Here is a 12,965-nt window from a genome sequence, read left to right on the forward strand (position 1 = left end):
CAAACTAACCAATTCCTAGCATTTAATACTAGTAGGCTCCTCTCTGACGTCTGCCTTCAGCAATAGAATCACAGATTTATTAAAAGTTGGCTGTGTTTTTTCAAAAACTTACGCCAATCTTTTATTTTAAATAAATATACAAATACACATTTTAAATTATTATTTCCATGTTTTTTTGAAAACCAAATGAAATCCTCTGCAGAATCTGGACAAAGATCAACTACACACATACACAAATAATATCAAATTAGGTTGGGAGAAAAAAAACCCTGCAAAATAAGGGAGAGAATTATAAAAAGTCAGATAAAATATGTGGGGAAATTTTTAAAAATCTAGGCAGTTTCTTGTATTCAAATTTTCTCCATATGTTGTTGAATTCTTGTTACTTTAATGAAACCAAACTGGAAATTGTGATGGCTTTATCAGTCAGACCAAATACCAGGCAAAGGATACTTCCTTACAGAAAAGGCGTTGGCCCTTCATCCAAAGATGGGTGGGCCCATGTACTTTTATGTTTTAAAATCTTTTAAAGGTCTAATTCTTATTATTTCCTGGACTTTTTTTTTTATTAACCAAGGGGATTCTATTATAGATCAAAATAGCTGTAGAGACATGTGAAACTTACAGTTGTACAATGTTAATAAAGATTATCTAGATTAGGCAAAGGAAATTGGTTCATATACAGGTTATATCTACAAAAGTTTTTCTAAGAACTATGCTTTGTGAAAAACAATGTTAGCTACTAATCTATATGATACAATTGAGAGCACCATCTAAATGTCATCTACCAAAATTATTGTCACAGTCTCTAGTCTTTAAAAAGAGAACAAATAAAATTTAGTCCAAAGATTTAAGCTTCCTTTCCCTTTCTCTTATATTCCATGAGCAAGTCACTTCTTCCTTCCAGAAGTGAAAAACTAAAGGAAACTTTAGTTTCTTGTTGCTGTTATAACAAATTACCCCAATTTTAGTATCTTCAGACAACACAAATTTATTATCTTAAATTTCTAGAGATCCTAAGTCCAAAAATTAGTCCTGTAGAGCTAAAAGCACAAGTATTGGCAGGGCTGCAATATCTTCTGGAAGCTCCTCAAGAGAATTTGGTCTTTGCCTTTCAGCCTTCTAGAGGCTATCTGCATCCCTTGGCTCGTGGCCCTCTTCCAACAAATAGCATAACTTTGGCCTCAGCTTCCATCATAACATCTTCTCTCCATTGTTATAAGGATGTTTGTGATTGTGATGGGCCTACCTAGTTAATACGGCATAATCTCCCCATCTCAAAATCCTTAATTTAATTATATCTGTACAGTCCATTATACCACATAAAGCATTCACAGGTTTTGGAGACTGGGATGTGGACATCTTGGTGGGGGGTAGCATTATAATGTCTACCATACCACATATGTGAGGCCTCCAGTGAGAGACCTGTATGAATTGTAACATTAAATTTTATAAATTCTATTTTAAGGTAACGCTGGCTACGTTTAAAAAATTCCATATAACTTCATAAATACTAAATTCCTTATGAAGAAATCACTCAGAGCAACTTCAAAGATATCAGTTTCCATATATATTTTTAACTGCTTTAATATAGCAAAAAAAAACAAACAAAACATAAACTCAAATTTTAGTCATTGATGGATGTGTATTTCACTAAATGTTTTTTTTTGGTTCTTTTCTATTTATCATATAGTGAACTAACATTTCCCCCAGTGTATACTATGATTTCGGAGAAGGCAATGGCACCCCACTCCAGTACTCTTGCCTGGAAAATCCCATGGACGGAAGAGCCTGGAAGGCTACAGTCCATGGGGTCGCTGAGGGTCGGACACGACTGAGCGACTTCACTTTCACGCATTGGAGAAGGAAATGGCAACCCACTCCAGTGTTCTTGCCTGGAGAATCCCAGGGATGGGGGAGCCTGGTGGGCTGCCGTCTATCGGGTCACACAGAGTCGGACACGACTGAAGCGACTTAGCAGCAGCAGCATACTATGATTTGTTTTCAGTGATTCTAGATACCTATTGTTGCTATTTGAATCAGTGCCATATGTAAGAATAGAAAGAATATCTTTCCATTTATCCTATATATATATATATTTTCTTTTTATTTTACAGTTAGGTTTTTTAATATTCATTTATATATGATTAGTGAAATAAAGGGAGTATTTGAAGTCTTTATTTCAGATAAATCTATTTTTTAAGATACAATAATAATTTTTATTTTCCTATCCAGAACAAAATTGAGTTATTATTTCATTTAGCTGTTCAGAAGACATAAGAATAGAATACTTTTCAAGTGTTATCAGTTCATTCTAATGTATTGTCCTTTGTTTTAGTTGCTGTTGTTCTTTTATTCTAACAGCAAATAAAGAGGGAATAAATGAAATCTAAAGTTGCCCTTTAAACCATAACATTTTGGTGCTTTGGTTTCAGAAGAAATTTGACAGCTTTCTAGATTAGTGATGGGAAGAAACTCCAATGAAGGAATTAGTTAAGGAATTTGGGATCTGCTTTACTAAAAGGCCTGATACCTTAGTGCTCATGACAAAGCTGCATTTTGGTTACATTTTCTGAAATATGAGGGAAATGTATAATTTTACAGAAATGCGTAAGCCTGTATCTCTAGATAAATTGAATTATATATTCAGAATTCATATTTTTTAAAGTATAAACGAGGTCAGTCTTACTAAAGACAGAGCAGGCATACATTTCTAATAAGTGTCCAGTGACACTATTAGTGACACTAATAGTGTCCAGTCTATAATACCCCTCTCCTCCATCTGTTGATTCCTGAAGCTCTTTTAATTTGTTGATTCCTGAAGCTCTTTAACCTCTTAATTCGGAAATCCTGTGTACAGAGGAGGCTGGTGGGATATAGTCCATGGGGTCCCAGAGTCGGACTGAATAGCTAACACTTTCACTTTAATTCTCAATTAACACAAAATGTAAACACTGTTTAGAGGGTTAGTGCACTCACTAAAAGTGATTCTTGTAAGATGCTTTTCTTATGTTAAGTCGTTTCATTCCTGTCTGACTCTTTTCAACCCCACGGACTATAGCCCACCAGGCTCCTCTAGGTCTGTGGGATTCTTCAGACAAGACTACTAGAGTGGGTTGCCATGCCCGCCTCCAGGGGATCTTACCAACTCAGGGATCAAACCCATACCTCTTATGTCTCTTGCATTGACAGGCGGGTTCTTTACCACTGCACTGCCTGGGAAGCCAAATGCTTTCCTTAGTCCCCACTTTATTTACTTGTTTTTGAAAAACTAATTAACTGCAAGACAATTGAAGAGGTAATGTGAGGAGTACAAGGATGTAGAAGATATAACTCTTACCATCCAGAAACTCCTGTTCAGAAAAAAAGATATTACAAAAGAGGAAAGGCTTATTTCTCATTTTCCTAATTTTATATTACCATGTTAGGACCCTTTGGAATGGGGAGGTGCCATCACACTAAATTGTAGTGATGCGTACAATGCAGTCTGAAAAAAATAAAAAATAAGGTTCTGATGGGGGGTTAAGGACCCCAAAGGCTGTCTATTTCACTGTTTTTGCCTCTCTACCAACTCTGAGTTAAGGCAACCATTTAATTTCTGACCTAAAAATTTTAAGTTGAATTTCAAATGGGGCTTGTGGTAAGGCTAAGCCTATTGATCTGAGTTTTAGAGGCAAGGTGTTCTTAACTTTTGTTTTTATCATGTAGTTTATTCCTGTTACCAGCTCTCCTGTGGATGGTACATCGTTTAGCCAAATGAAAGCTCCTCCCATAAAGATAACAAATGTAATTCTGCCTGGTGGATTTAGCCATTACTTGGGATCTGACTTCACTTTAACTCCTGAAGTTGAAGGTATTTTGAGAGTTTCTGAATGAATGTAAAAAACAAAACAAAAAAAACACTCCATTTGATACAAAAATCTCACTTTGATTTCTAATACTACTTAAAATTGCCTATTTTAAATTTACAAATTTACACTTCCTAAAAGTGAATTTGTGTTCAAGTTTCATGTGATCATTCTGATTTCAAAGAATCTATTGTATTTTTTGGTTCTACTCAGCTACTAATATGTTGTAGTTAAAGATTTGCTTGCACTTAGAACTTTGTGATACTTACTGGATTTTTCTTGGTATTTCCTTTCAAAGCTTTTATTCCATTTTGTGTATTTCATAGCAAATGACTACTAAAACCTGTAGTGCATTCTGCTAAAAGTAGAGGTTTAAAAATATTCATAACAACAGACTCTTGGCGCTCAAAACGTGTCTTACAAAGAGAAGATCAAACTTCATCCTTGAAACCACAATATTATTTTGTATATTCATGAAGCTATTAGTAGGGAAGTGTTTCAAGAGGTAGCTCTGTAAAGGAAGGAAGTATATTAAAATGTCAAGGCATGGAAATGGTTCATTCTATTATTACATTTGCATTCAGGCTTAGATGAAGCCTTTTCCCTAATTCCAGATGTTGTCTGGCTATCATTTTTATGAAATTGGGGGTAGCTAGAAGACCTTGCTTCTTGGAAGGAAAGCTATGACAAAATTAGATAGTGTATTAAAAAGCAGAGATATCACTTTGCCAATGAAGGTCTGTATAGTCAAAGCTATGGTCTTTACAGTAGTCATATATGGACGTGAGAGTTGGACTATAAAGGAGGCTGAGCACCGAAGAATTGATGCTTTTGAACTATGGTGTTGGAGAAGACTCTTGAGAGTATCTTGGACTGCAAGGAGATCAAATCAGTCATTGCTAAAGGAAATCAACCCTGGATACTCATTGGAAGGACTGATGGTGAAGCTGAAGCTCCAATACTTTGTCCATATGATTGCGAAGAGCTGACTCATTGGAAAAGACCCTGATGCTGGGAAAGACTGTAGGCAAAAGGAGAAGAGGGCAGCAGAGGATGAGATGGTTAAATAGCATCACCAACTCAATGGACATGAACTTGGGGAAACTCCCGGAGATAACGAGGCACAGGGGCACCTGGTGTGCTACAGTCCATGGGGATGCAGAGTCGGACATGACTTAGTGACTGAACAACTCTTTCCCTGAGGGCTCACCTCTTCCATTCTTTTTAACATCTCACTTTGCCTCAGACTACTGTTAGACAATAAAATTCTAAAACTGAGTATCACAATAATGATAAAATGATCTAAAACCCTACTAAGAATAGTAGATCTTTCTATGCAGTTATTCTAAAAAGAAACTCAATTTTTAAAAATCCAATGTAATTTAGTCTAAGATGTTATTTTTAAACTTATTCTTTATACTTCTACTTCCTTATAGCTTTAAGATTTAATCATAGTGAGAATTTTAATGCTTTTGTCCAGAAGACATAACTATCAGTAAAACTGGTATACCAAATTGTTATTAGCCTCCTTAAGAGTACAGTTTCATCACTATCATCTTCAGGAATGTCTTCAGTATCTTTTTTGGGGGGTGGGGGTGGGGGTTGGGGATTAGTTCAACCCTGGATTCATTTCCATAATTTTTTCCTGAGATATCTTTAAGATTCATTGTGCAACTACTTTTTAAGATTTTCTGGAAAAGTCCTATTTTTTTCCTATTTTCTGAGTATAGTACCCCAATTTTTGCTTGAGAAGTATGGTCACTTTATCTATGTATTTCTTTACAGCACACAGCTCTGGATATTTATATTTTTTAAAATTACCAAGAAAATATCAAATTGATTCACTAACTCAGAAAAATTTAAACAGCATTTAAGTGCTAGAAATATATTCCAATTTTAACTTTTATTTAAAATTTTTAATTCATGCTGTGAAATGTGTATAGCATACAGTCAATTGAAGGACAACCATAGCTTATTAATTTATTTTATTAATGCCTTTCATTGTTTCATAATTCTAATTTCAGACAAAAAATCCAAGAACGCAGGGATTCTAACAAATAATCCTCGGAGCATCCATGCAGAAATAGCTTTTCGGCAACTCAGGGGGATAAATCTCTCTCCATCTCTTTTATCGCACCAGAATATGGCATCTCCAAGTGCACAGATGTACCAGAACAACCAGGATGAGGGAAGGTAAAGCTATTCTGTGTTTTAATATCACTTCTTATCATCAGTTCAGTTCAGTCACTCAGTCGTGTCCAACTATTTGCGACCCCATGAATCACAGCACGCCAGGCCTCCCTGTCCATCACCAACTCCTGGGGTTTACTCAAACTCATGTCCATCGAGTCGGTGATGCCATCCAGCCATCTCATCCTCTGTCATCCCCTTGTCCTCCTGCCCAATCCCTACCAGCATCAGAGTCTTTTCCAATGAGTCAACTCTTCGCATGAGGTGGCCAAAGTACTGGAGTTTCAGCTTTAGCATCAGTCCTTCCAAAGAAATCCCAGGGCTGATCTCCTTTAGAATGGACTGGTTGGATCTCCTTGCAGTCCAAGGGACTCTCAAGAGTCTTCTCCAACACCACAGTTCAAAAGCATCAATTCTTCGGCGCTCAGCCTTCTTCACAGTCCAACTCTCACATCCATACATGACCACAGGAAAAACCACAGCCTTGACTAGACGAACCTTTGTTGGCAAAGTAATGTCTCTGCTTTTGAATATGCTATCTAGGTTGGTCATAACTTTCCTTCCAAGGAGTAAGCGTCTTTGAATTTCATGGCTGCAGTCACCATCTGCAGTGATTTTGGAACCCAAAAAAATAAAGTCTGACACTGTTTCTTCATCTATCTGCCATGAAGTGATGGGACCAGATGCCGTGATCTTCGTTTTCTGAATGTTGAGCTTTAAAGCCAACTTTAACTCTCCTCTTTCACTTTCATCAAGAGGCTTTTTAGTTCCTCTTCACTTTCTGCCATAAGGGTGGTGTAATCTGCATATCTGAGGTTATTGATATTTCTCCCGGCAATCTTGATTCCAGCTTGTGCTTCTTCCAGCCCAGCATTTCTCATGATATACTCTGCATATAAGTTTAATAAGCAGGGTGACAATATACAGCCTTGACGTACTCCTTTTCCTATTTGGAACCAGTCTGTTGTTCCATGTCCAGTTCTAACTGTTGCTTCCTGACCCGCATATAGGTTTCTCAAGAGGCAGGTCAAGTGGTCTGGTATTCCCATCTCTTTCAGAGCTTTCCACAGTTTATTGTGATCCACACAGTCAAAGGCTTTGGCATAGTCAATAAAGCAGAAATAGACTTCCCTGGTGGCTCAGACAGTAAAGTGTCTGCTTCTCATCATAAAACCTCCCAAATTTGCTAATCACGTATAGAAATAGGAAATATTGTTATATACTATTATGTATTTACTCTGTGAGCTGGGGGAAGACTGTCAGCATAAGGCTTATTCTCTCACATTCACCAAATCTTTCTCAAAGTCCAGCATATACATCATAATTCAAACAGAAATGGCTTTCAAGGTAGAATAGTGCTCACCTTGTACTTATTTGAGGGAATATTGAAACAACTATGGGAACCACTTTTAATTGTATTGTCTTTCAAGTCATTTCTACTTCCTGAATATGCAAAGCAGTTCACTTATATTTTAAACAACAGATAAATTCAACTCTGAAATCACAAAGGCTGAGAATTATGTAAATTCTTCAGACTTCTTATAATTCCCACTTGCCCTTCCTCCAGTTTGGATCCTAGTCCTTAGAGACCAGCTGAAGGCCAAGGAACCTGATATTCTTATTAAGATTTCACTCTGCTGCCAAAGCCTATCCACCCAGATTTCCAGTTAATATTTGCCCTCTAGCTTCTTTGTCGGAGAAGGCAATGGCACCCCACTCCAGTACTCTTGCTTGGAAAATCCCATGGACAGAGGAGACTGGTGGGCTGCAGTCCATGGGGTCGCTGAGGGTCAGACACAACTGAGCAACTTCACTTTCATGCATTGGAGAAGGAAATGGCAACCCACTCCAGTGTTCTTGCCTGGAGAATCCCAAAGACGGGGGAGCCTGGTGGGCTGCCTTCTATGGGGTTGCACAAAGTTGGACACGACTGAAGTGACTTAGCAGCTTCTTTGTAGCCAATCTCTGGAACACCTATTAAGCCTGGCTCTTGCTGTACTGACTTTCCTGCTATAATCAGGCATGTCTCACTAAGTATATATTTACTGAGTATACTATGTTGATATCACGGGCTTCCCTGGTAGCTCAGCTGATAATCTGCAATGCAGGAGTCCCCAGTTCAATTCCTGGTTAGGAAGATTCCCTGGAGAAGGGAATGGCAATTCACTCCAGTATTCTGGCCTGAAGAATTCCATGTACAGAGGAGCCTGGCAGGCTACAGTCCCATGGGGTTGCAAAGAGTTGGACATGACTGAGTGACTTGCACTTCACTTTATGTTAATATCATATTTTTATATCAATGAGTTATCCTCATGATATTTTTCTCTCTTGTGGTGTCTTTTTGAAATTGTACACATATAAAATACAAAAATTATTTACTTCAGAATTACCTTAAGTTAGCTGATCCATTAAGAAATTGTCACCACTGTTTAACTCATAAATATTTTGTTTCTGACAGAATTCCTGGCAGCCACTTTCCAAGATCAAATCGAATGTAACTGCCTAAAGAGAACTGAATATACACCAAGAAACCAATTTCCACTTAGAAGTTGTGCAAAAACTAGCAGACAGTGTTGGTGATAAAAAATATATATAAGATAATCATGGTACTTATGTTACTGAAGCACTTCAGTTCCATATGAAGATAATCTCTATCATCCTTGGTGAATTTTATTTAATATCACCTCTCTTAAACCTTCTTTACAGTTACCTTATTCATTTGATTTTCTATGTTAGAAAAATCATGAAATATACAACAATTTGAAAAGATACAAGTGACAGAAAATCAAGTCCAAAGAATCAAATATTTAGTCATGTTATTGGAAGCATTTAGTTGTAAAATCTCATTTTGACTTGATATATAAAGACACTAAGCAAAGGTAATTTTAGGAAATAAGTATGTTTTCATTTGTAGAATATCTATCCATTTAGGCTTATCTAAAACTAAAGCATACATTTCTTACCAAACACAACTATTCTTAAATCAGGTTGAGTTTTGTTAGTTGAACTACAGATTAGTTTTTTTAGGACTATACTTTTTTTTAAAAAATAGCATTAAACGGGGTTTATCCTAAGAATTATTTAGAGATGTAAATCATAGGCATCAATACTTCCTAAAGGTGGCTAACTATGAGTGCAACTCATGCTACAAGAATAAAAGAATCCTATTTCATATACAAAATTCATTCAATGTGCCCATAGTGATATAATTTTACAAACAAGTTGTAGGCTAAGTAAACAGATGTTCAAAATGAGTGGACACATTTAAAATATGGACTCATATTTCATTGGAAATAATTTTTCTAAAATAATTATATTGCATACTACTAGGACAAATCTCAAATCAATCAAATGTGGTTTTGAATGTATTAAACACATTTATTATTTTTAATGATTAAATTGCCAATCATATTTATATCAAAAGGTTCCATGATTCATGAAGTATTCTGTTTAAATTTTTCAGGAAGCGGTTCAACATTGCATATAATTTTCAGATTATTTAATGTGTTCCTTCCATGAAAATAAATTATTTTTACTAAAATACTTGTATTTTATAATCTATCTGGAAATAGTTGTAAGGATATTTTGGAAATTCCAATGTGCATGCAATAATTTTGAGTCTTCTTTAAATACTGTATGTTTGTAACTTAATCATGTAATATTTAAAATTTCAAACCTAATACAGATTGATTTTACCCTTCTTAATGCGTGGTGTTTAAACTATTACTCTAAGGTACAAATAAGATCCTTTGTTTAAAAAGGAACTATGCAGTTCTTAAGATGTCCAGAAGATGTCTTTGTCACCCTTTAGTTTTGAAAACTGCTTTCACTAGTATTGTGATAAGCATCTGCTCATTATTATTTGCTACTAACTTGACATCATTTGCTTTTTCTTCCTCTCATGATTATGTGTAAGTGAAATGCTCAGTATATTCTACTTTTATAGTAAAAAGTGTCTTTGTAAATAATAAACTGGATGGGAAAAACAGGTTTTCACTGGAGAAAAATTTATAAGAGTAGAAAAGTATAAAGCAGGAAAAACATACCTTATTCAGCATCCACTTAATGTTTGAAATTTTTTTTCCTTAGCCACTTTTTCTATGCATTTCTAATATATTTGAGATCTACCATTTGACTTTTTATGAACACACTGTTCAATTGAGATATTTTTATTATAACATTTTAATCTGAATTTCTTCCTGAAAGTAAATTTGTAATACTTAATAGTAACAAACACTGAGAATAATAACAAACATATTTAGGCATTTCTGGGTGCTGTACAGAAACAAGACACTGACTCAACCTTAAGAACATTTTAATATTAAATATAATAAATAATTCCATATGAAAGCAATGAGGGGATGATTACTAAGACGATTGGCATAGTAGTTCTGAAGATTTTTCTACCATGAAAGCAGATGATGATACAACATACTCCCCTAGGAATGCCCAGACAGGTTAAGCTGTTGGTATGTGAAGTTCTTAAAGCAATATAACTTCATCCCCTTCCTGTTCAACAAAACAAATGAAAATATGATTGAATATGAGAGATGTTTTTACAGATCTGCTTTAGATCTGCTCTAAGTGATTTTTTTAAGTAAATCCACTGTGAAATTTTACATTATTCATAATACACTTCACCACCAATTATAACAAAACAAGCAAGTAGTGCTTATTTTTATAAACCACTTGTCTATGTTTTTGGCTTCCCTAGTGGCTCAGTGGTAAAGAATCTGTCTGCCAGTGCAGGAGACTCGGGTTTGATCCCTGGGTTGGGAAGATCCCCTGGAGAAGGAAATGTCAACTCACTCCAGTATTTTTGCCTGGGAAATCCCATGGACAAAGGAACCTGGTGGACTATATAATCCATGGGGTTGCAAAACAGTTTAGTGACTAAATGACAAACAACAACAATCCTAATAACTTATGAAGTAGATATAGCGTGCACTGTCTCCATTCATAGATTAAAAAAAAAAAAAAGGGCCTTAACAGGAAAAGATATCACACCAAATTCTATATTCTTTCAACTCTAAATTCATTGCTTTTTCAATTACTGCAAATGAACTGGTATGTAATCATTCCTAATGTGCTGTTGAATCAGCTGTTGTTGCTCCCTAATGTGTGTAGAAACTGCAAACTATTCATTTTCTTTCAGTGTATTTAGCTTAGGGAAAATGTTTAATTTCTACAGTAAAATTAGTTCTTTACCCCCTAGCAAATGTCTTGATAAGTTTGAGTGCAGTCAAATGCATAATAAAATGATTTGTTTTAAATTAAAGGACAATTCTACAAACAATCTGGAAAGCTAAAAATTAGGGCCCTTTAACTATAGGCAAGGAAACTGCATTGCTGAACAGTATGTAGATGTCGAAGTGATCTGATTTCTATGAAGTAGTCTTCTGACTTCTATGAAGATTGACTGTAAATGTTAATTATAACTTTTATTATTTACTTTATTTTTCTACTACTTACACAAAATTAACTATGGTTGTGAACATACCCTTGCATAGAATATTTAGTGTGGCTGTGTGTGTGTGTGTGTGTGTGTGTTTGCAGGCACTCGTGACTAGTTTTAAAATAGTCCTTATATTTAAGTAACATGTCATTTCACTATTTACTCATAAGCTATCATACACTATGAGAAGTGTTTAATGTTTTAAAACATTAGATCTTACTGTTTAGTCATGCTGTAGGCTCTTAGCTCCAATTAAATGTTACATAAAAAGAAGTAAATTATAATTTTATAAGAGTAGAAGCAAGCACTTGTGTCTGAGTTCTGTTAGTCAGTGAATTTAATATTGTTTTGTTTTGGTGTAGAAACTGGCTGACTTTTTTAAATTACTCTGCTATAAAACTTAGAATTTGGGATGATCTCCTTTTAACTATGACCCAGGGATCAAACTCAGGTCTTCCACATTGCAGGCAAGATTCTTTACCAGCTGACCCACAAGGGAAGCCCAAGAATACTGGAGTGGGTATGAAAGGTTGTTGCTGAGCCATGAAAGATGCCAGGATTCTTGGCCTCCAAAGGAGAGGAATTCAATCCAGGGCCAGTGACGAGGCTTGACCATTCACAGTTTTTGTGTAATAAAATTTTCAGTTCAGTTCAGTTCAGTCGCTCAGTTGTGTCCGACTCTGTGACCTGACGAATCGCAGCACGCCAGGCCTCCCTGTCCATCACCAACTCCCAGAGTTCACTCACACTCACATCCATCAAGTCGGTGATGCCATCCAGCCATCTCATCCTGTGTCGTCCCCTTCTGCTCCTGCCCCCAATCCCTCCCAGCATCAGAGTCTTTTCCAATGAGTCAACTCTTCTCATGAGGTTGCCAAAGTACTGGAGTTTCAGCTTCAGCATCATTCCTTCCAAAGAAATCCCAGGGCTGATCTCCTTTAGAATGGACTGGTTGGATCTCCTTGCAGTCCAAGGGACTCTCAAGAGTCTTCTCCAACACCACAGTTCAAAAGCATCAATTCTTCAGCACTCAGCTTTCTTTATAGTCCAACTTTCACATCCATACATGACCACTGGAAAAACTTGACTAGACGGACCTTTGTTGGCAAAGTAATGTCTCTGCTTTTCAATATGCTATCTAGGTTGGTCATAAATTTTCTTCCAAGGAGCAAGTGTCTTTTAATAAAGTTTTAATAAAGTATAAAAGAGATAGACAAAATTTCTGACAGACATCAGAAGGGGGCAGAAAGGGTGCCCCCCTGCTAGTCTTTAGCAAGATGTTTTATGTCTGTTCAGTTCAGTTCAGTTCAGTCACTCAGTCGTTTCCAACTCTTTGCGACCCCATGGACCACAGCATGCCAGGCCTCCCTGTCCATCACCAACTCCTGGAGTTCACCCAAACTCATGTCCATTGAGTCAGTGATGCCATCCAACCATCTCATCCTCTGTCTTCCCCTTCTCCTCCTGCCCTC

At 36.3% G+C, this 12,965-nt stretch overlaps 1 protein-coding gene across 2 annotated transcripts in view; it reads left to right on the forward strand.

Annotated features, from left to right (window-relative positions):
• Nucleotides 1–9,738, forward strand: part of LRRC9 (leucine rich repeat containing 9) — a 120,925-nt gene extending 111,187 nt beyond the window's left edge. For both annotated transcript variants that reach the window (XM_024998076.2, XM_059890884.1), the window contains exons 31-33: nucleotides 3,709–3,853; nucleotides 5,873–6,041; nucleotides 8,497–9,738. In XM_024998076.2, coding sequence (XP_024853844.1) covers nucleotides 3,709–3,853; nucleotides 5,873–6,041; nucleotides 8,497–8,536 — 354 coding nt within the window. In that variant the 3' untranslated portion in view covers nucleotides 8,537–9,738. The remainder of the gene's footprint in view (nucleotides 1–3,708; nucleotides 3,854–5,872; nucleotides 6,042–8,496) is intronic.
• The last annotated feature ends 3,227 nt before the right edge of the window (nucleotides 9,739–12,965 follow it).

The sequence above is a fragment of the Bos taurus genome, chromosome 10, assembly GCF_002263795.3.
Source record: "Bos taurus isolate L1 Dominette 01449 registration number 42190680 breed Hereford chromosome 10, ARS-UCD2.0, whole genome shotgun sequence".
NCBI lineage: Eukaryota > Metazoa > Chordata > Mammalia > Artiodactyla > Bovidae > Bos > Bos taurus.